General features: G+C 45.4%; 1 protein-coding gene across 1 annotated transcript in view; it reads left to right on the forward strand.

Moving 5' to 3' along the window:
- Positions 1–5504: 5504 nt before the first annotated feature.
- Positions 5505–24819, forward strand: part of Alox5 (arachidonate 5-lipoxygenase) — a 39984-nt gene continuing 20669 nt past the window's right edge. Inside the window, exons 1-3 of the mRNA XM_057773176.1 lie at positions 5505–5753; positions 13284–13482; positions 17610–17691. Coding sequence (XP_057629159.1) covers positions 5604–5753; positions 13284–13482; positions 17610–17691 — 431 coding nt within the window. The 5' untranslated portion in view covers positions 5505–5603. The remainder of the gene's footprint in view (positions 5754–13283; positions 13483–17609; positions 17692–24819) is intronic.

A 24819-nucleotide genomic window follows, 5' to 3' on the forward strand; every position in this document is an offset into this window, starting at 1 on the left:
TATCATTATAAGAATGTCCCAGCATACAGCCTAGCTTTCCAGCCGAGTTCTGTTCTTCCCTGCCATAGTCTCAAAGCAGTTCTTTATTCATTAACCAATGAAAGCTGATGTAAATAGGAGCGGCGGGGCTGCGTCTCCAGCACCCGGCCGCCCGCATGGCTAGCTTATGCCCCGAAATAATTACACAGAAACTGTATTCTTTTAATCACTGCCTTACCCATTAGTTCCAGCCTCTTATTGGCTAGCTCTTACATATTGATCTAACCCATTTCTAATATTCTGTGTAGCACCACAAGCTGGCTTACCAGGAAAGATCTTAACCTGCGTCTGTCTGGAGTGGGAGAATCATGGCGACTCCCTGACTCGGCTTCTTTCTCCCAGCATCCTGTTCTGTTTACTCCGCCTACCTAATTTTTGTCCTATTAAAGGGGCCAAGGCAGTTTCTTTATTACTTAACCAATGAAACAACAGATAGAAAGATGACCCACCTCCATCAGAAAGCAACACTGCCAGAGTCAGACATGCCAAAACTTAGCAGGTAAGCCACTGTCACTTGGCAATACACAGATTAATGGAGATGGGTTAAATTAATATGTAAGAGTTACCCAATAAGAAGCTAGAGCTAATGGGCCAAGCAGTGATTTAAATAAAAAAAAAAAGAATGTTAACAAAATGAAAGATCAAGCCATGTTTACTATGTTAATACTACCCATCCATTAGCATAGAAGATCTCTCCATCTTCTGTTATCTTCTCCAATTTCTTTCTTCAAAGACCTGAAGTTTTAATCATGCAAGTCTTTCACTTTCTTGGCAAGAGTTACTCCAAGATATTTTATATTATTTAAGGTTATTGTGGATGGCTATGTAGTTCATTGTAATTTGTATATAGGAGGGCTAATTATTTTTTAAGTTATTCTTGTATCTAGCCAATTTGATGTGATTCTTTATCAGCCAAAGAATTTCCCTGGTGGAATATTTAGGGTTATTTATGTATACTATCAAATGGCCTTCCTACCAAAACAATTTACAAATTCAATGTAATTCCCATAAAAATTCCAACACAATTCTTTTCAGACATTGATAAGACAACTGTCAAATTTATATGAAAAAATAAAAAACATGATAGCTAAAACAATGCTAAACAACATAAGAACTACTTCAGGTATCACTATTCCTGATTTTAAGTTGTACTGCATAGCTATAGTAATAAAAACTGAATGGTATTGACATAAAAACTGATACATTGATCAATAGAATCAAATTGAAGACCGTGGCATAAATATGCATACCTATGGAACCTGATTCTTTTAAAGAAGCCAGAAGTATTCAACTGAAAAAAAAAAGGCAGCATCTTCAAAAATAGTGCTCCTTTAAAATAGTTCTCTACATGTAGAAGAATGCAGAAAGAACCATGTCTATCATCCTGCACAAACTCAAGGCCAGGTAGATCAAAGACTCAACATAGAATGAAATACATTGATTCTAGCAGTAAAAATAATTTTATAGGTGGGGGGGTCACTATATCATGAGTAACTGTATTAAAGGGTCATAGCACTAGGAAGTTTGAGAACAACTGGTTTAGATTAATGTCTCCTGTAGCTCAGGCTTGCATCATACTATGTAACTGAGAATTGATGTGAACACCTAATCCTGCCTTTGCTACCTAGTGCTGCACAAACAGTCCTGCAACTCCTACCAAGCTGGACCTTGACTGGTCTGGGTGAAGGAGAAATAGATCAGTGAATGAGTATCCTTCAACTTCTCTAGATTTTATTGTGAATTTACAAGTGAAGTAAAACCTGTGTAAGAATTGAGTTCACTGACCAACTGTAAAGCCAGTGTAGTCACATCAGAAAAAGGGATGGGCAAGAAGGAGGGTAAAAGCTTTCCTGCTGTGACAGTAGTTGACATTAGCAGTGAGTAGTGAGGTGATTAATTTTAGATGTTCCATAAATGTTCTGTCTGGCCATTTTGTTGGTCCACAGACCATGTATTTAAGAATATATATAAAGAAATGAACTTATCATTAAAACAAATTACTGTAGTTACAGTAGTTCAGGTAAAATAGAAGAGCTGGATAAAATAGTGTGGCCCTGCCTACCATGATTTATTTTCCAGGTTTAAGAGGTATACTCTGAGAGAAATGATGTGAGTAGTACTTGGTGTGCTCTAATACAAATCTCTTGTTTCTGGAGCACATGACCATAAAATCTGTTTCAACTTTTTTTTCTCTTTATTTTATTCTTTTTAAATTAAGATTCCACCTCCTCCCTGTTTCCCATTTCCCTCCCTCTCCTCCCACACATCGCCCCTCCCCCCACTCCTCTCCCCCTCTCCCCACTCCTTTCCCCCTCCCCCCACTCCATTCCCCCTCCCTCTTGAGACTGAAGAGCAGTTCAAATTCCCTGCCCTGCTGGAAGTCCAAGGTCCTCCCACTTCTATCTAGGTCCAGGAAGGTGAGCATCCAAACAGGCTAGGCTCCCATAAAGCCAGTTCATGTATTAGGATCGAAACCTAGCGCCATTGTCCTTGGCTTCTCATCAGCCTTCATTGTCTGCCATGTTCAGAGTCTGGTTTCATCCCATGCTTATTCAGTCCCAGTCCAGCTGGCCTTGGTGAGCTCCCAATAGATCAGTTCCACTGTCACAGTGGGTGGGTGCACCCCTCGTGGTCCTGACTTCCTTGCTCAAGTTCTCCCTCCTTCTGCTCCTCATTTGGACCTTAAAAGCTCAGTCCGTTGCTCCAATTTGGGTCTCTGTTTCTATCTCGATCCATCGCCAGATGAAGGTTCTAAGGTGATATGCAAGATATTCATCAGTATGGCTATAGGATAGGGTCATTTCAGGTTCCCGCTCCTCAGTTGCCCAAGGTACTAGCTGGGGACCTCTCCCTGGACACCTTCGAGCCCCTCTAGAGTCAAGTCTCTTGCCAACCCTAAGATGGCTCCCTTAATTAGGATATATATATTTCTCTGCTCCCGTATCCACCCTTCCTTTATCCCAACCATCCCATTCCCCAAGCTCCCCCCATCCTCCCCTTCTCACGTTTCTCACCCAATTTACCCTTAGCCCCATGCCACCTCACCCCCAAGTTCCCAGTTTTTGCCCGGCAATCTTGTCTACTTCCCCTATCCAGGCAGATGAATATGTGTTTTTCTTTGGGTTCACCTTCTTATTTAGCTTCTCTAGAATCACAAATTATATGCTCAATGCCCTTTATTTATGGCTAGAAACCAATTATGAGTGAGTACATCCCATGTTCCTCTTTTTGGGTCTAGGATACCTCACTCAGGATAGTGTTTTCTATTTCCACCCATTTGCATGCAAAATTCATGATGTCATTGTTTTTTACCACTGAGTAGTACTCTAATATGTATATATTCCACACTTTCTTCATCCGTTCTTCCATTGAAGGGCATCTAGGTTGTTTCCAGGTTCTGGCTATTACAAACAATGCTGCTATGAACATAGTTGAACAAATGCTTTTGTCATATGATAGGGCATCTCTTGGATATATTCCCAAGAGTGGTATTACTGGATCTTGGGGTAGGTTGATCCCAAAGACAGAAAGGGTTCTAGTCACTTCCTTGACCAGCAGAGGCCAGGTCTGCTTTGTCCTGCTGAGGGGGCAGATTCACCCTGCTGCAATAATGAGTATGGGGGCTCCAGCGTTTCTCGTGGACACACCACTGCGTGAGTCGGGGAATCATGCCACCAGGGAAGGGAGGCAAGGGCTGGTCTTCCTTACCTTACCTCAGCTTTGCCAACCACCAAAGCCTAGCAAGTTACAGGCTTCCCAATACCTCCCCCTACTAGGATCTATGTGCAGCTTCTTTGTACCTCACGTTGTGCCAAAATAGGATATGCATGAAAAACAATGCCAGCCACGGGGTGCCTCCTAATACAATGCCAGCCACCGGGTACCTCCTAATACAGTGCCAGCCACCGGGTACCTCCTAATACAGTGCCAGCCACCGGGTACCTCCTAATACAGTGGGAGAAAGGAGGACAGCAGATCCTGCTGGGACAAAAGGACAGTGTGCCAATAAGTCGGGAAAGGTAAGCCTAATAAAAGTCTGTGGGAATCTCAGTCAATGAGAAACAGAGGCAAACAGAACCAGGGAAGAAGCCACATCTGGGAAGGCTTTGCATGAGATCTAGAGGTAGAGAAGGAAGACAGGAGAAATCCAGAAGGGAAGGAAATATGCCAAGGCATTATAGAGATGGGAAGATAAATACCTTTGGAAAGAAGCTCACTTAGACTGTGGTATGACCAACGTACAGCACCTAGTCATTCTATCAAAGCCTGATTAGGGTGTTGCTGAAGGATTATGTAGGTGTAATTAACTGTACATTGTCGCATTATCTGGGGGGGCCCATCCATTCAATTGAAAGGCAGGAAGGGCAGAACTGAAAGGAATAGCCAAGGAGTGGCAATGTGATTTATTAAAAACAAATTAATGCTGCCCATTATTCAAGTGTAAGTTAAGGGGGGGGGCGGTTGACAACCCATCTTCTAGAAGTGACCAGGCTGTCTTTGTGGTTATGTTTTCCTTGTTGTTCATGTCACATGCTGCACTTTTGCAAGCACTGTGGGATAACCTGATGCATTTTCTAAGCATAGTGGGATAGTCTTCCCCACCTTTTCAGCAATTACTGTCCTTAAGGTTTCTTTTTTTGCCTTGACCCAAAAGGGAAAGCTTGACTATCGCCAAAGGGGCATCCACTCTTCTCCTGGGACTCCCAGCCTCAACCAGCTCCCTAAGGCATCTCTGGACAAGACTAACTCCTTTCCCTCCGCAAGCTCACCCTCTGCAAGTATGCCATCCAAGCGCCAGTCAGCCCCACAGGCGCACATCAGCAGTCTCTCACCCTGGCCACTACTTTCTAGGACTTTTTCCCAGTGCCACTAACCATTTTTCCCAGTTTGGCCCCCACCAGTATCTGGCCAAAGAGAGAAGCCCTGTGCATCCTGTAAAGGAGCTAATGCTCCGTTTCTGAGGTACAGATCCATCCCTGGTAGCAGTTACAGGTGGCCTCTCCTCTCCTCATCCTTGCTCTAAGTTAACTATCGCACGGTCTGTGTGCAGCCTTGCCCCTCTGAAAACTGACAAAGACTCTAGGTAGCGCTACACCTCAGCCCTTAGGCTGGCAACGAGGGACACTGAGGCAGGCAGGAAACCACAAGGATGAAAGTGATAACGGATTGACTAACTAACGCATGCATTAACAAATAAGGGATGAAAGCTAGTTTGCCGGAACACCTGCTGGGTAGAAGAGATGGGGTGATGGGACACAGGAAAGAGCTCCCTCTCCTCCCCACCCCCATAGGAGACGAGATTACTGCCCCACCAGCGCTGTAGGAGAGGAGGATAAAGTGGAAGGTGGGGTGCTAGGGCTGGCCAGGGTCAGGGGCGGAGCCTGAGCCAGAGGGCAGGGCCGGGTTCTGGGCGGGGCCTGACCCAAATGCTGGGCTGGGCGGCTGCTGACCACTGTAGCAGGGAGCTGCCGCGGGTGACAGGGTCAAGAAACTGGTGTGCTGGCTGCCACGCTGAACTTCGCGGGCTCCTGCACCCACGCCAGCAGCACTAACTGCCCAGCGTCATGCCCTCCTACACGGTCACTGTGGCCACCGGCAGCCAGTGGTTCGCGGGCACCGACGACTACATCTACCTCAGCCTCATTGGTTCTGCGGGCTGCAGCGAGAAGCACCTGCTGGACAAGGCCTTCTACAATGACTTCGAGCGAGGCGCGGTGAGGATGTGCGCTCGGGACCAAGAACTGGGCTGGGGAGGAGGGACGGGCGGAGGTGCTAGCGGCAAAGAGCCGGCGGCAGGGCAGGGCGGGCAGCCGTCTGAGAACTATATAATCCGAGTGCCCGAGTCCCTACTGTGAGAGCATCTGAAACCCTGACGCAGCGCCAGAGTTCATGTGTGTCAGGACAAGTGAGTCTTTGATAATGAGGCAGCCTCGGCTTCCTGGTGGTGGGGACCTCTTAAGAAACAATGACCTGCCAGTCGGGGGGTCTGCATGAAGCTGGCTTCTTCCGTGAGACAAGGCGTAAAATTTCACAAATGGGAACCCAGAATTTGTGAGAGGAGTTCTGAGGTCCCTGTGCCTCAGAGTCCTGTTATACTGAAAAGCACAGGAAGCCCCCCCCCTCCGTTAAACAACGCTCCAGGGGTCCAGCATAAGTCAGGGATCCAGAACGCTGAGTTCCACTTGGGCTTGATCGCTGTTTTATCCCTACTGTGGACTTCAGTTTACCACGCTGAAAATGGGTTAGGTCCAATCTTGTCCATAAGTCATGGGGAAGCCCAATTCTATTTGGTGACTTGGAATGGATCTATGGGTTGTCCCCACCCCTAGGCATCCTACATTCCCTGACACCGCCCTGGCAGAATTTCAAGGAAGAAAACTCAGGCAGAGCAGCTTTTGGTAAACCTGTCAACTAGCTGCATGCAAGAAGACACTTCCTCCCTGAGTACTAATTTTTCTCTGGAGGAAAGAAAAACAAAGGAAGAAAGCTATCCTTTCTTTCCTAGTACAGACACTGGAGGAAACCCAGGAGTCAAGGCAGCCAGAGGTTTTGCATCTGCAACCCCACCCAGGCTCTCGGGGAGGCCATTTATCTTGGACACTATAGGTGTGTTCATTCTAGCTCCAAGCACAGACAGGTTGGGTGTTCATTGCCCCATGAAGTGCACATAAAACTTGACCAGTAAGTAGCTCTAACAAGCACACTGCAGGCACTCGAGGGATGTCTTTTTTATTTTTCCTTCTACCACCCCCAGATCCTCAAATACACCAAGAGTTTAGATGTCACCAGGCCACCTTCTTATCATTTCATTTACTGTTGAGTCAACTCACATGAAATTGCTTAGAACTGTCTGTGATAAACACAAGTGACAATTTCACATGTTTCCACTAAATACTTCTTGGTTAAAGTTCATGTCAGCTCTGTTCAGCCTAAACTAAGGAAGCCCCTTTTCAGGATTCCAACCTCTAAGTAGGCTTGATTCCTATTCTGGGACCTGGTACATAGCCACGAATTGCAAGCTATTCGCCAGGATTGGACTCCCTTCAAGCAAAGCAGGATATGGAACCTCAGGATGGGATGTCATGCTTGGTTTCTACAGTCGGGGAGCTGGCTCCGGACTGTGGCTGACACCCTACATAACCTCCAGATTGCTTTTGTTTATTTCCACTACTTTGCGGGTTCTCGGAGTATCTAGGGAAAAAGAGAGAAGACAGGTTACTTCCTCTTTATAAGTGGACTGCAGGGGCCATCACAAATCTATTGAAGCACAAGCTATCAGTGTGCTCAGGGTGTGTATGTAACACAGGGCACATGGCGTGTCATTTCCCCCAGGAGGAGAAGAGCAGTGTGGCCATTGTAGATGACTGGAAGTGTGAGCACTGTGTTCTGTCCATTACTTATCTCTTTCTGCTCTGTTTCCCAACCTGAAAAGTCATTCTAGTGACATTGCAATCCAACACCTCAGCAGGAACCCCAGAGGCAAATTTCAGGAGAGATTTGCATGCATATTTCCATCCAAGAGAGGAAACCGCTGTCCTAGAGCTGAATGCAAAAAGAGCCTTAGCAAAAGAAAGAAGGAAAGAAAGAAAGAAAGAAAGAAAGAAAGAAGCCGCTTTTGAGAAAGTTCCTGCTAATGCAGAGTTGCTACACACTTTCTCTTGCGTACCCAGAGCTACTTCCTCATTCTGTGCCCTGTATCTTTGAAGTCCAGATGTCTGTCCCTTTTGGGTAAAGGTAGAAAAGAAACTTTAAGGGAAACATTTGCTGAGAAGATAAGGCTATCCCACTTAACTTAGAACAATGTCACAGTGTCGCCATGCATAACATGGAAAATGGTAACCATAAAGGTCCGAGGACCACTTCCTGCACCCCTTCCTAGTGTGCACTTGAATAATGGACAGTACTCATTTGTTTTAATAAGCTGTACTGCTGCCCAGCCCCCATTGTTCCCAGAAGAGTTCTGCATAGGGATTCAGGTCAGGAACTGAGTCCTTTGCAGATGGGGTCGCCTGAATGTTGGACATTTCCTGTTGTCTGTTGAGTAATGGTCTTGTCCCTTAAGCTGGTCCTCCATAGAACAGCTTTAACAACTCTTAGTGGACTGCTTTACCTGATCAGTGTAAACTTGGAAAAAGCTAAGGCTGATGGGCTGACGAGTGTGTGGTTCTTGAATATATTCCGTACATGTAAATTCATCTTACAGATAATATGCTTCTTAAATATACGTAACAAATAGTCTTATATTTATGGAGACTAATTTCTTAGTGCCTCTTTGTGAGGAAGAACAGCACTGGAGAGCAACATTTCTTTCTTCATTAACCTTCATGCACCAGTCATCCTTGCTGCCCATCTCCCCTACATTCTGCCCTTCATCCTCCTCTTCCTCCCTCCTTTACCCCCCAACCCCACTCACTCTCTAACTCTCCTTTTTACTGCCCTCTTCTGTACTCTCTCAGCCCCCACAGTTCAGTCTCATTTCTGAATGAGACTTCTGTCTCCATGTCCTCTTATCTACTGCCCCATCTCTCATTCTCTGCAACTTTTGGTCTTCGCGTCTCTTCCTTTTTGCCTCTCCTTCCCTTTCCCCTAGTCTCTCTTTCTCCCTCCAACCTCCCTCTTTCTCTGTTCCACAACCTCTTCCTCCTCCCCGCTGTCTCTCGTTGGACCTCATCCAAGATAGACAGACCAGCTGGGTCATGTCTTCACTTCAGGAAAAATCCATCTTCTCTCCCTGCCATCCTCAGAAGGGTTACGCATAAATGAGGGCAGGCAGTGCCCGAGGAATAATATGCAAAGTTGTGCTCTGGCAGGGATGGAATAATAAATGAATGAACAATTGTTTATAAAATGCTGATAGAAAGCACAAACAGAAGCTTTGCTAAGATAGTCATGTACTGCGTAATGATGTTTATGTCAACAACAGGTCACATATATGATGATGTCATTGTAAGATTATAACAGAGCTGAAATTTCCTGTTGCCTGGAATATTCACTATCTTTAAACAGATAAACACTTGTGATTATATTACAAACTATTGTACTGCTTTTAGTTTAATAAAATTCTGTAGATACATTACTTAGGAGCAATAGATGTTTGTGTAAATATATACCATAACAGAATTGCCCCAAAATACATTTCCCAAAATATATCCTTGTCATTGATGTATGACTCTATTTGGAAACTTTAAAAACCAAATATACAGCAGAGTTTACAAAAAAAAAATCAGCACATTTGGTGGCTGCACTTACCCTCCCGGGCTTTCTTTTATGGGACAGCACATGCTACCATGGATCTTCCGGGCGGGAGGCCTTTCTCTGCTTTTCGTGGCCTTATGGTAGCAACACTCTGTAGTCCTAGACTCACAGATAACATAGTTTATCTCTAAGAGTTCCTGGACTCTAGCTGAGCCCTCAACCCCTGTTTATCTCCTGTCACATCCAGATCTGAAGCCAGGCAGCAAAGTCTCTGGGCTGACCAGAGATAAGCCAGACTTCAGGCCTGACCTCCATCTCCTAGGGGAGATCCTATCAGAGAGCAGATTAAGCCTCTACAAGACGGACCAGTGATCTCATCCCAGGGCAACTCTGAGCCCTTAGCCAAGTGGAGTTGGGGACCTATGAGGTCCCATTGTCTGTGACTATTCTATGGGCGTGCTGAAGGGTCAGCTTCCCCTCCCCCATGGAGTATCTTTCTTATGGGTCAGCACGTGCAGCTGTCCAGGTGGCCTCCAAGTGCATAGCTTTCCCCTCAGATCTTTCTTATTGCTTTAGAATGGGTGCCCTCTCTTGGTTCACCTCAACATTCCTGATGTCATTCCTTCAAGTCTCTCCTCTACAGCCTCTCCACACCGCAGGAAAACCACTTCCCCTGAAGCAGCTGTCCTGGGGCTGGGTCCAGGCTTTCTTGGTGGCCGCCCTTTAGTCCTGACCACTTCCCTCTCCTCTGCATGCACTACCAGTCCTTCCCATTGTCCCTCATCCTTACAGGGGCTCCCCACTCCCCTCTGTTTTGAGCCCAGTTTCTTCCTCTTACTCCACGGGCACATGGAGCTGTGGGTGAATTGCAGTACAAAGTTTGGCTCCAGCTGCTGGCAGATACTGCAGAGCGCCTTGCCTTACGAGCTCTCCTGGAGTCTGAGAACAGAGGCCACATAGTTCCGACATATACAGGCAGTGGACTGTGCCCTTGGAAAAAGTAAGCTACTTAAGCATCTTGCCATTCTGATTTCTCAATGATCTTGCAAGCTAGTTGCTATCTCTTCTTGAAAGAGGAAGAAACATAGCTGGGGAGATATTTGAACCATAAAATGTTCACCTTGCAAGAGAAAGGGTCTAAGTTTGATGCATAGACCCCATATTTTTTTTTAAAAGCCAGACCTGAGGCCACATTGTCATCCTAGCTCTGGGTATAAGGAGATAGTTGGATCTCTGGGGTTTTCTGGCTAGCCACCCTAGCCTACTTTGTCGATTCTAGTCCAGTAAGGAACACTGACTTGGGGTGGAGGTGGCAATGCCTGAGGAATGACATCCAAGGTTATCTACTGACCTCCACAAAAATGGGAGAGAAGAAGAGTAGAACAAGAAGAAGAGGAAGAGGAGGGTAGGCAGAAAGGGCAAAGGGGGTAAAGAATGGGGATGAAGAGGGAGAGGAGGAAAGAGAGGGAGAAGCAAGCAAAGCGGGGAGAAAGGAAGAATGGGGTAGAAGATGAAGACAAGGAGGGAGCAGAGAAGGAGAAGGAAGAGGAGTAATATGAAAATGAAGAAGAGGGGAAGGAGAAGATTAAAGAGGGGAAAGAAGAGGAGGAGGGGACAAGGAGAAGGAGAAGGAAATAAAGAAACTTGATGAAGTCATATGGCCAGTCAGTTTGCTCCTACACTATGAACCCAAGCCCCAAGCACCAGGTCACCTAGGCCACTGACGTTGTTCCCTATCACTGGCCTCCCCCAGCTCCTCAAATGGATTTGTAGTCTCCACCTTAGTCCATACGAGGGTTGTGGGTCCTGCACACACATACAAGGGTAGGACTTAGCATGAGGATACACTTCGATTGTGTCCAGTCTCAAACCATCCTATCCATTTTGTTCCTCTAAATGTTGCCCCAAGTCCCCAGGAAATGTGAGTCAACCCCTCAGTTCTGACCCACTGAAGATCTCAGTGTAGAGATTTCCCTTCTTCTACCGTCTGTGGAAGCCACATCTCTTCCTTAGCTCCTTAGACGCCTCATGAGGCTTTCTGACTTTATCTCACCTTGTAATGTAGACAGTGCCCCTGTGTGAAGTTCTTCTGGTCCTGGGTCATTATTCTCTGTGTGGTCATGATAGTGACCCTTGCTGTCTGTAGAGCAAAAGTCATCTTTCCTGGGGACATCCAGACAGGATGTGCCTCTGTCCCACAGAAGAGACACTCTGGTGCTAGGCAGGCTTCTCTGAAAGGGCCTGAGATGTGTCATCCCAGTAAAGAAGCCTGGCTCTTTCACACTCAGAAACTGTTCCTGTTTGAGGGGACTTGAACATCTGGACTTGGCCATAGCCACCATATAAAAACTGCCCAGTGTACCCAAAGCTGAGAGGTTTGTGAAAACACCTAACTTCTCACTCCTTGTAGGACGTCTTCCAGTATTCCTGGTACTGGGGGGAAGAGGAACAGAAACAGGGGTCAATGGACTGTGATTAGCACATGCATGTAGAACTCTGTGTTCTTCTGCCAAGGGAAAATCAGGACTTTTGCCTTGAAAGTCCAGGCTTCCAAACCTGGCAGTCATTGGAACACTTTTCCCTTGCCTGCCATTAATCTACAAAGATGCCAGCCACCCAGAGGCCATGGGTACTGACACCATGCCCACCCATGCCCTGGAGGCATGAGGCAGACAAACCCTGGGCATCCAACAGCTCAGTCACTAAGGCCCAGGTAGAAGCACTGTCCATAGTCTGGGGTAGCAGCAGGGTGGTCTCCACTTACTACAAGTGCCGTGGATGCATGGAAATGCTAATTGTTCCCAGTATCTGAGGCTGTGAATGTCATCTGTCCCAGGAAGACTTGAATCCATGAGATCTACTTTATTCACTTCAGGTGCCCTGAGACCTAGAGAGAGATGAAGTGGCTGGAACAGGAAGGCATGAAATGGGATTCCAGATCTGTGTATTATTAATAGCTGACGTGAAACTTACTGGACCTGAGTGTCTTCTCTCTGAAATATGTCATAGTTCCCCTAGCTCTCAAGAGTGCTGTGGGAGCTGGAATTATTGTCTGCAGGCCCTTGTACGTTATAAAGGATTGTTCCATGGGAGGGCCAGCCTGCATCCTTCAGAACATAGGGGCAATTAAAGAGGGCCATCACCAAGTCTGGCTTTGCAGGAATTGTCCGGGGCTTGAGCACCTTTGCCTCCTACAGCTTGAGTTACACATAGGCTGAAGACATCCCCAGGGTCACTAGAGCTCGCTGTGTAAAGTCAGCTTCTCGCAGGGGGTGAAGTACCTCAATGAAGAGATTCTTTAAGAATCTTGGCTAAACCGGACAGTGGTAGTGCACAGCTTTAATCCCAGCCCTGGCTGACCTGGAGCTCAGTCTGTAGACCAGGTTGGCCTTGAACTCACAGAGACCCACCTGCCTCTCTGCCTCCCGAGTGTTGGGAGAAAAGAAAATTTTTAATGTTTCTCAGATGAGTAAGTGTTTGAGGTAACAGAAATGTTAATTGCCCTGGTTTGTCGACGTTCCTTCTAGACTTGTATTGAAGTGTCATGCTGTACTCTATAAACATGTGATTACTGTCAGCTATGAAAATTAACTGTGCACAAAGCAAAACCACTTCAGATTAGGCAAGTCTGAGAATTAAATTGGCATAAGCCAAAAATAATAGGAGAAAAGGACACAAATTTGCTTAAGGCAGCAATATATATCATGTGTTACTTAAGATTAAATGAAGACTCACAAAAGCAGGGAGAGTCCATCGTTCATGTGCTAAAATATATGAGAGGCACGAGATAAAGAAAGAGGGCTGGGGTATGGAGGACCGGCAGAGTGGCTATGAACATTCAAGCTAGCTAAACACGTCTAATGGTACAGATTTCTGCTTTCCTTCCGAGGAAGACCTTCATGAGAAGGCAAAGGCTAGCGTCATGTTTATATAGTCTAATTCTGATAATATTTGGTACGAGAGAGCCACACATTTAGGGAGGAATGTTCTCAGTGGCTTCAGCACTCAGGCCCAGGGGGCAGCGTTGATTCTCCTGTTGCCCTGCCCAGGTGGACTCGTACGACATCACTGTGGATGAGGAGCTTGGTGAGATCCAGCTAGTCAAAATTGAGAAGCGCAAGTACTGGCTGCACGACGACTGGTACCTGAAGTACATCACACTGAAGACACCCCACGGGGACTACATCGAGTTCCCCTGCTACCGCTGGATCACAGGCGAGGGCGAGATTGTCCTGAGGGATGGACGTGGTAAGATGTTCCAACCCCTGAGTGCCATTCCTAGGCTTCCTGGAAATTAGAAAGTCTCCCCTTCCCAGAGAGCCGTATTTCTGGGTGTGAAAATGCCTTCTTGGGTGGGAGCACACCTCCGAATCCCATCTCTTAGAGGAGGTATGATCTTCCTGGGCACTAACAAGCTCTAGAGTGGAGTTAATAGCCCAAGGATACACACCAGCTGTGGCCTCCCTCTGCACGCTGTCCTGGGAAAATATGGAGCTGACGACTTCTTCCTTTGCCTCTTAACAGACTGTGAGAGTAGTCCCGCAGCTGGGGAGCTCTGCGGGCTAGGGCATGGCCTCATAATCCAAATTCTCTTGCTGTCTGCTGTAAGATTGCGGGGTGGATGTTCAGAGCCATGGGACACCTCCTGAAGGCCTGGAGATAAGAGGGTTAGGCTAAGACTGCCAACTGGAATGCCAGTTCCAAGGGCCAGAGGCAAGCTGGAGTTCACCATCGCCTGGTTTTTATCTGCTTGCTTTGAAACAAAGCCTCCGTCTTACTACATTGCTCAGACTGGCCTTGAACTTTCAGTTCTGCTATTTTAGCTTCCCAAGATCCCAGATATGGAGGGCCCAGTTTGGCACTCTGTACGAGGCCATTCCTTTTCTGGGGCCCCCAGCTGGCAGATGCAGAGGGTCAGAAAGGAAGCAGATGTCAGAGGTCAGCAATGCCTGCCCCGACTGACACCCTTGCATACTAGCTGCTCATACACACGGGTCAAACTCAAGCCTTGGCAAACTTACGCCTTCCAGCCATGGCCCTAGGGTTTGCTTTCAGTCTCCAACTGGAAGGATAAGCCCATGCCTGCCAACTGCCACTGCATGCCAACTGCCACTGCATTGAGGGGGTTGGCTGCTGCTTCCCAAGGCAGCAATGAGCACTTCTCAGGGACACAGACCCCTGCTGCGCTTCGTTCTTCACAGTTTGGAAATGGAGACAAGATGAGGTTGATAATTAAACCACCACCCTTTTTGATAAAAAACTGAGACAAAAAGAAAAAAAAGTTCTTTTTTTATCTGGTGTCCTTTGACCATCAGGGTCACATCCCATTATCCTTGATGTGGAACTTCAACCAAATTCTGAGAATATTTCTGGGCTGGATACTTGGGTTTAGAAGGATTTATACCACCCCTCCCCCAACATCAGAAAGAAACACAGAGAGAGAGAGAGAGAGAGAGAGAGAGAGAGAGAGAGAGAGAGAGAGACTCGCTCACCATTCAAGTCTACAACTTCCTGTGTCTACAACAAGGAAGGCTGCGGACAGGATGGTTTCCTGAATGCAGTGTTTGGAAGGCATTAGAATCTTCTGTCTGCCCCACCCAAGCTCTCAGTGAGGTCTTTCACCTACAGATTCTGCAACTTTTCATAGCAATGTGCAAGATGGTGCAAGAAGCAGATGAGAATGATTCAAGGAAGGGCTGAGAGAGACTTTAGGAAACGTTGTCTCCTCTGCAAGAGTCACTTCTGTGTGTAGGGACAGCGCCATGACAAACCCTGATGAGCTGAAGGAGAGGAAGAATGTAGGAGCAAGGCAGAAGGGAAGTATTTTAAAGACAGCCCTCATGAGGGGCTACAACCTCGGAAGAGAAGTGGACAACCTGGGAGGCATTGAAGAGCAGAGCGGAGAGCAAACACCCAGTCCACCCTCAGCATACACACACTCTCCCAGGACCTCCTGGATTAGAGCTGAGTCTCATGGGAAGCCCACTGAAGGAAGCCATTCTTGTCACCTTTAAGATGCGATGGAGGGGATCTTCAGGGACATAAATAATCTGAATGGCAAGTTCCATTAGCCACTAACCATCTTTGCTTTAGACAGTAATTTAGTTTAGCTAATGATCATATAGGTCTGGAACCTTGGAAAGGCTCTACTGGATGGTTCGTCTGTGTCCCCTGTGTCATTAACTTGGGCTGGAGGAGTCACCTCAAAGATGGGTCTTCTCTCACATGACTCAGGGTTCCTTGACCTTCATCTCTACACAACACTCCACTCATTAAGGAGTCTCAGGTTGGCTGTATGTCTTCCATGGTGGTTGACATCTAAGAGCAAGAATTCAAAGAGAGAGAGAACAGAAGCTGGCAGACTTCAGACCTGTGCTCAGAACCAGTATTGTGTAATTTTATCATCTATCCTTGAAGGGCAAGGACACCGAAACATCTCAATTTAAAGAATTACAAACTATTTGTGGCCATAATTTGTCCACATGGCACAACATCCAATACTTTGAACAATGTAACAAGAGGAGGACCCACTCCATGAGTGACCCCATTTCCCACAATGGCCTACATCCAGTGTAATCATAAAACTACCCTTCACCTTGGTAATCACAAAAACAATAGGACTGTCACTGTGGTCCCAGGATTCATAGCATATGTGTGGGGAAATGGTCCATTCCAGGGTCCCTGCCAGCCCCTGGGGAGCTGATCTTGAGTTCTTCTATACTCAGTTTAGAAGCAGCTGAATTTGTCATCCCATATCCTGGGAAGTTCCATCAATTGTTAGCTGGAGTCTCATAGATGGGGAGATTGAGCCATTCTCTTGGGTCAACTTGATGTGTTAAGTACATGGAAGTCTATTCATACCAAAGCAGGTAAGGAAATGGAGCTGCTGAGGTAGCCAAGGACGAGTCAAAGAATATCAAATGTTTACAGTAACGCCTAGCATAGTCAGTGACAACAGATATTGTCACCATTTTGACTCATCTCAGCCTCAGGTGTTGAGCCTGCTCCATTGTCTAGATCTTCCCCTTTGGGACTAGTTCATACTAAAGGTCAGGCATACCAGAGCCCTCAAGAGCTCTCGGGCCTTTCTGAGAACTGGAGGGAAGGGATCTTCAGTAAGAGAACAGAGAGCTGAGAACTGAGAGCAGGCGTCTGAGAAACAATCACAACACCTTGAAACAACAATTTTGTGGTTGCTAAACCTAATAAAATAAAAACAGGGCTTTCATCCTTAATGTTTTTATTTATTTTTCCATTAATTTTAATGTGTTTTGCAGAAATATAAATATAAATATTTCACATAGCTGGAGTGTATAGTGTACTACTATATAACGGTATACATTATAATAACCTTTTCAGATTTTCCTACTTGGGACTCTATGTGTTTGCTGGATTTACCTTAGATTGGTGTGCAGTTGATTACAATTCATCTGTATTAAGAGTCTTTAACAACTTGCCAAAGCTCCAGAAATGAGAGATGACAGGCCAGGCCAAGTGACAAAATGCTGTGACTTCCCAGGCTTGCAGATAGGCAGGAAAACCTCAGACCTGGTATGGGGACAACCCATAATAATCATACTCTCATTACTGGGCATTTAAGGTGGACTATCACTGTACAGAATGCTTTGCGGTGTTCTCACGGCAGCATCTCCCTAAGATCCTGAAAAGTAGCCATTTTCATGTGTGCAGCAGTCGAGACAACTTACTCTGTGTCGCATGACTTTAAACCACAGAGCCCAACTCTGTGTCTGCTTGTATCTCTTCTACACCCACAGCCTAGGCGACCACATTTGTTTTAGAGCGGAGCCTGTCTGCTGTGTAGATAGCACAAGAGACAAAACAGTGTCCTGCATGTTGGGACATGTGTCCTGCATTTCTCTATGAAGCAAACAAATGGACTCTGGAGCGTAAGAGCCAAGAGTCCTGCTGCTTTCTCTGGCAGCATAGAAGTCACTGCCATACCATCTCAGCATAAGTGTTATAGAACTACTCTGAATTGCTTTAAAAATACCCACCAAAGCTTGATATGATAAAAAGCCTATAATCCCAGCGCTTGAAAATGCAGAAGTAGAAGGGTCAGGAGTTTAAGACCAGTCTTGGATAAATAGGAAGTTCCAGGCTAGCCTGAGTTACTTGAGACCTTGTCTCAAACACACACACACATACACACTGACACAGACACGGACACACATGGACACACACACACACATGGACACACACGGACATATGGTCTGGACTGGGGGCCCTGGGATTTCTGCATAAGCAGAATGTTGAGGGCTGAGTGGAAGGCATTGGAGGAAAACCTGACCACTGGGCTTTATGTGGACACCGTTGTTCCTCCTCAAGCTGCTCTCATTCTTGTCCTTCCTTCACAGCAAAGCTGGCCCGAGACGACCAAATCCACGTTCTCAAGCAGCACAGGCGTAAAGAACTGGAAACACGGCAAAAACAGTATCGGTGAGTCATGGCGTGGGCTAAGCAGCCACGCGTAGTCCTGCCTATATCAGGTCCGTGACCACAGCAGATGGACCACCATCTCGGCTCCATCTGCAGGCAGAGAAAGTGAAGGGGGTCAAGGAAAAAGCTTGAGTCATATTGCGCTTGGGGGAAATGGGACCACAGAGTGTGAGTCACCTGGACCCTTTCCCGTTATCATATGGATCACCTTAACTATTTATGTCTTCCTGTAATATTTCAGTAATAAAAGTGATATATGGTCTACAGCAACACTGGAAATCATTGAGTAAGTGACCAAGAAAAAAAGAGGGTCTAAATTATTCAAATTAAACATGAGGGAGGGAATTAATACTTTATACCAATTAAAATGACTAAAAAGGACATTACGTACAACTGTACGCCAACATAAGATGAAATGCAAGTTCTAGAAAGGCAAAAACTGTCAACTGGACTTGAAGATCCAGGGCAGGGAGCTGGCTCAGTGGGTAAAGGCAAACACCATGCAAGCCTGACCCATGGAGCACGCATATAAGCTGGACTGTTGGCTACATCTGTAACCCTAGTGCTGCTACAGAAAGATGGAGTATGGAGACAAGAGAAGCATCGAGAAGCTCTCATACCAGCCAGCCTGGAATATTAGCACAGCAGGAGAACATGAGAGCATGAATCTCAAAAGGTGAACGGTGAGACCAGCTCCAAAAGTTGACCTCTGCCCTCCACACACATGCTATTGCATGTGCATGCCTGCACACACACACACACACACACACACACACACACACGGAAATAGATGATCTGAATAAGCCAACCCCATGTAATATAATTGAACTAATAATTTTCAGGTTTTCTATAAATAAAAACTCAGGCCCAAGTAGCTTCATGGGTAAGTTCTAACAAACATTAAAGAATTACTATAAATCTTACAAAGATTTTTTTGAATAGGTGAAAAGCAATGTTTCCCTCATGGTATAATACCAATATTGTACAAAAACTAGGCAAAGACATCATAAAAAAGAAAGCAAGAAACAAATTTCTCTCAAGAATACAACTGCATAAATTTTCAGCAAAATATTAGTAAGTCAAGTTCATATGGGTATTAACAGATGAGACTTTTCCCTAGGTGTACAGTGCTTTTGAACATTCAAAATGTTATTAGTCTAATATCTATCAATAAAGAAGAAAAGCACCTGAAATCACACACACACACACACACACACACATACACACACACACACACACACATCCAATAAGGAATTTGACAAAATTCATAGGGCCAGTGATGGCGCACACCACTGGGGAGGCAGAGGCTTCTTTGTCAAAAATCAGGTGTTCAAAGATGTGTGGATTAATATCTGGGTCTTCGATTCGGTTCCATTTGTCCTCCTGTCTATTCTTATGCCAATACCAGGCTGTTCTCAGTATTGTAGCTCTGTAGTAGAGTTTGAAGTCAGGGATTGTGATGCCTCCAGAAGTTCTTTTATTGTACAGGATTGTTTTGGCTATCCTGGGTTTTTTGCTTTTCCATATGAAGTTGAGTACTGTTCTTTCGAGGTCTGTGAAGAATTTTGCTGGGATTTTGATGGGTATTGCATTGAATCTGTAGTTACTTTTGGTAAGATTGCCATTTTTACTATGTTAATTCTACCTACCCAAGAGCATGGGAGACACAAATAATACAATTTAAAAATGGGCAAGAATTCAAAGTCCAAATAAAGGGACATTTCTCCAAGAAAAATATAGAAATGGGCAATAAACATATGAAAAGACGGGTGCTTGGTGCATTAGATGTCTGGAAAATGCATGTGTCAGGATGGTTAATGCCCACTGACAATTGACCTGATATGGGATTATACAGGAGAAAGAGGCACACATCTAGAACAGTGTGCCTGTGAGCTCCAGAGAGAATTAAATAAGTGGGAAAGGCCTACCTTGAACATGAATTGCTCCATCCTACAACCCTAAAGTCCTAGATGGAATAAAGGGAGAAAAGGGAAAAGGCAAGGAGGGCCCTGGCATTCCCCTTCCTCCACTTCCTGGCCACCATGATGTGAATGGCTCTGTTATACCTCACTCTCCCCACCCTGATGGACAAGATCCCTCAAACTGAACAAAACAGAACTTCTTCCATGAAGCTGTGTTTAAGTCACACTGATGAGAAAGACTCCCAATAAGTATATCCACACAAAAACTTTACGCATGATTGTTGTACTAATAACCCCAGTAATCCAAAGATGTGTACAACTTAATGTTTATTAATTGGTAAAAGGCTAATATGTTATATATTTACATAATTTGATGTGGGTTCCAGGGATGCAACTCAGCTCATCAGGCTTGGTGGTAAGCACCTTTCCCTGCTGAGCCATCTTGTCGTTCCCACTGTGTAGTTCTTTAAAAGCCTTTGGAGATGGCTAAAGGAGGAATACATAAGAGTTTGAACCCCTGGGCTAGAGAAGCCCTATAATACTTCAGGCACAGCTTAATGGACCACCCTGGTGGGACTTCAGAAGACTGGAGTGCTGAGAAAAATATGGAGAGTGAAAACATGATTCATGAGTTTTCAGAGAAGAGCAGGTCTTTACTGAGAACTTGCATGAAGTGTAGTTAAATAATAATGGACTAATATATTTGACAGAGGAAATTTCTAGCAAGATAGCATCTAGGCTGTACCACAGCTACTGCTGGCTGCTCTTATCCAGGTCTCCAGTGGAAGAGATTTCCTTGTCTCGGAGGAGACTTTGAATTTCTGGATCATCTTGGAAGCTTTGAGGACGTTTAGAGATGAACTCAACTTATTTTGCATTGTATGATTGTCATGAACCCGTGGAGAACAAGGATGGAAGGTTATGGCTTACAAGTGGTATGCTTGGGTATCAAATTGACAAGGGGGCGCTTGTGATGGTTAATCTTGTCAAGTTAACAGAATCTAGAGTTACCTAGGAGATAAATCTCTGGGTGTGTCTGTGAGGGAGGTTTCAGATCGGGTGAACTGAGGTGTGAAGAAACCCCCCCCCCATTTTTTCCTCACCAAGATGGACTACACCTTCAAATTGGGAACTGCGATAAACCTTCCCTTACAAAGTTGCTTTGTCAAAGATTTTGTCACAGCCAGAAAGAAGCAATTAATGCCTAAACAAATGCATTGCTGCTTTAGATCACCCCGAACTGAGCATTCCTTACCAAATGAATTATACAAGTAATCACATTCTGTGAGTGGCTTCTTTTATTTAGCATGTTTTCTAGGCTCATGCGTGTTGTAGCAGCTGTTAGTATGTCATTCACTTTCTGTAAACAGAGAGAACAGACTCCCAAACATTGTCCTCTGGCCTCCACACACGTCCTGGCAAGCATGCACACATACACACACACACACACATACACACACACACACGTGTGTGCACACGGAGGGGGGCAGAGAGAAAATAAACACATATGGAAAAGAGCCAAGTGGTCAGCTTTGTCACGGCGATACCTCCCTTCCAGTACCAATCTTACAAATGATCTACTGCTTTCTTGGCTGGACAAACACTTGACAAAGGCCACTGAAGGAGAAAGTTTTGCTTTAGGATTTTTTGTCAGATGTTCTGAATTTTTATACAGTCTGGGGGAAGACATGGAGGCAGAGCATGAGGAGCTGGTCATATTGAGTCCAGAGAGTTGAAGCAGGGTGCTCTACATTCTTTCTTCTTTTTAGTTGTCCAGGACTCCAGCTCTGAAACATACTTTCTACATTTGGGGTGGGTTTTCCCATACCAAATACTGACGCTCTATCAGCTACCTCACGAGTGTGCCCTGAGGTTTACCACCTGAGTGAGTGTAAGTCCCATCAAGTACGCCATCAGCATTGGCCATCCTAGCTAGCTTTTCCTCATTAAAAACTATCTGAGGTAAAATAACTTAAAATGGGAAGTGCTTATTTTGGATCACAGTTCTGGAAGTTTCGGTCCACAGCCAGGAGGACCTATGGTGTTGCCCTGTGTGGAAGAAGTGCGTTATGACAAAGTCAGTGTGGTAGAGAGCAAGGCTGCCTACCTCAGGGCAGCTGGAGGCAGACAAAAGGGCCCAGGGTCCAAAGTCCCCTCAAGGGTGTGCCATTTTCACCCTCTGGGACCTTTTATAAAGGAACACCATTAGCAGGAGTTCAAGCCTCTAATTCACTCGCCTTCGGGGGACATTTATCCAAGCTATAGATGTTGCCTAGGAACAAAGAAGGGCCAGTGATAGCAGTCATGGCTAATGACATGGGTTCCTTTCAGAAATCATAAAAAAAGGTTCTAAAATTTAATATGGTGATGGTTTTCTAGGTCTGTGAATATGCTAAAAAATAAAGACTTGAATTGTTGACTTTCATTGGGTAAATTTTATGGTGTAAGAATTATATCCCTAAAAATATATAATTTTTTTAATTAATTAAAAATGTAGGATAGACTTCAGTGTAAGAACAGAATATATACAACATGTAGCGAGAAGAAGCAAATCTTGCTAGCTGTGCTCAGCAAAGTCTCTTAGATTTGACACCAAGAACACTCACAGCACAGGGACAATCGCCGAGCTGGATTTTGTCAAAACTTGATTTTCCAGACTTCATAGAACTCCATCAAAACAGTAAAAAGGCGAAATGAACCAATGTCTGCAAACTGCATCCAGTAAGGGGCTTGAATTCAAAATATATAAAGAACTCTGGCAAGAATAAAAACCAGACCCTAACCAAGTGCTGCCACGGAGGGGGCCGGAATCAAACCCCAGCATACCGCCAGCAGGGTCAAACAGCTGCAGGTGTTCTGGGGGACAGGTCAGTGCTCCCTCAGAGCTATAATCGTATCATCATGTGGCCCAGCAGCACTTCTAATCAGATGTGTTTTCACGAATCACACAGCCAGAATTAGGGATGTGGCTAATGGTAGCGCCCAGTCACCATTGCTCTGCAAGGATGTTAGCAATTATACCTGTGCCATGTGCCAACCCCAAATTCCTGTACACCAATATTCATAGCAATTTAGTGGATGTTTCTGTTTGTATAATAAACGCCATGACCAAAAGCAAGTCGAGAGGGAAAGGGTTTATTTCACCTCACACCTGCAGGTAAGAGTCCATCCGTGAACTACTAACAGACCAACACAGAAGATCACATGATGAAGGCATGATGCCAGAAACATGTCCATCTGGCCATGAGGTCTGTATGTGCTGCTTAGGGAAGCATGTGGCACTGAAGGATCAATACCATCACTTTAGCAAAGGTGACTGGACATGGTGGTGTGCCTATTGTCCTAGCTCACACGGGAGACTACACGAGAGAATTGTCTTTAGTCCCAGAAGTTCAAGTCCGACCTGTTTCAAAAAGAAAAGAAAATTGAGGATACTGTTGCTAAGAGTCGGGGTTGATGGCACTCTCACTGACCTGGGAAGTGGTTAGAGAGATGTTTAGCGATTGAGAGAAACAGAGACAGAGTTGTGTGTTTACACACCTTATTTCACAATTAAAGAGTTTAAAACTTTTGTACCGTTAGTGCCTGGTGTGAGAAAGTAACCTGATTGTGGTAGTTGTGTTAAAATACAATGTGTGTGTAAGCCTTTCTGCTCAGCACCGTTTGATGTATTGTGGTACTTCTATACTTGAGAGAGTACATGAAACCCACGAGTCTGTCTTCCCTCCCTCGGGCTTGGCGCTTCTATACTTTTTCATCTTTCTTCTCTCCTTCAACCTCCTGTGACAAAGCCCTTTATAAAGTCCTACCAGACTTTAGTTTGTGGGGTGAATTAAGAAAGAGCATGAGATTAACTTACTTGCTTATCAGCCATGAACATCTTAGTGTGGTTTAGTTCAGACCCAGTTTAGACTTCTTGTCCATTCACCCAAGAGATGGCAACTAGTCTGACCTTCAGGAAGCCATTCAGCTTCGTCACAAGCTGGACCTTGCGGAGAGGATCAGAAGGGTTTTATGAGTTTTGTCTCTTCCTCTGCTTTCATTGCCATTTTATTCCTCCTTTCTCTTGGCTGCTTGTTTCAGCCCCCGTCCCCTCCCACCACCACCCCCATTTCCGGTCAGGAAATGCTGAACTTTGCACTGTCTGCACAATCCTGAGGTTCCCCTTTCTCAAGTATTTTTGATATTACAGTATGGAAGCTGAGCAAGAGTAGAGAATAGTTCCAGAAAGCTGCTGGCATTCCTCAGCAGCCCATCTGGAAAAGAGGACAGAAAGGGCCCAGGTCAGAGCTCCATGACCCCGGACCTCTCTGATGCCCTGTCTGGGCATGTGACACAGTATACTGTAGTCGGGGGCGGGGGGAGGCTCTCACATCCCTGAAACAATGCTTCTGTGCCTTGCAGTTTCATTCATCATATTCTGAAGACCAGCCATTGACACACATGGCTATCCTTTCCTTTTAATTTCTGTAGAGTTAAACTCATCATATATTTTTGTTTTTGTGGAACTAGAAATTGAATTCAGGATCTCTCAAATACTAAGCAAGCAAGCACTCCACCCCCAGCTCTGGTTGCATCATTCGTGGGTACCACTGTACCATGTTCATTTGGCCACCTGCTGATGGATTCGTGGGCACCTCCTAGTGCTTTCGGACTGAGCCGAGTGATGTCTGACGCCGGCCCATGCTCTCGTGGAATATATATATACCTAGAAGTAGACCTGTAGAATCGTTAACTGTGTGCATCTTCTGAGTGTTCTAGATCTCCGTGACTGTGCAAGTGTTCTGTCACTTTACACCCTCAGCTGCTGCTGCTGTAAGATGCCATTCCCCTGCATCATCAACACCTTCCACCTGAGACATTTCCATCTTTATCAGTCTAATGGGTGACTGTGTGTTTTCTTCTTTTTAAATTGCTACATATTCTTGGGTGTGTGTGTGTATGTGTGTGCATGTGTGTTAAAGCATGAATTTTGGGTAAGTGGGGAGGTACAGAAAATTTAGGAGGAGTTGGGGAAAGGGAAAGATACTATAAAAATATGTTATATAAAAAATTTTAAAATAATTTTAATGAACCGGGTGGTGGTGGCGCATGCCTTTAATCCCAGCACTGGGGAGGCAGAGGCAGGCAGATCTCTGTGAGTTCGAGGCCAGCCTGGTCTACAAGAGCTAGTTCCAGGACAGGAACCAAAAAGCTACGGAAAAAC

Source organism: Chionomys nivalis, chromosome 1, assembly GCF_950005125.1.
Source record: "Chionomys nivalis chromosome 1, mChiNiv1.1, whole genome shotgun sequence".
In the NCBI taxonomy this organism is placed as follows: Eukaryota; Metazoa; Chordata; class Mammalia; order Rodentia; family Cricetidae; genus Chionomys; species Chionomys nivalis.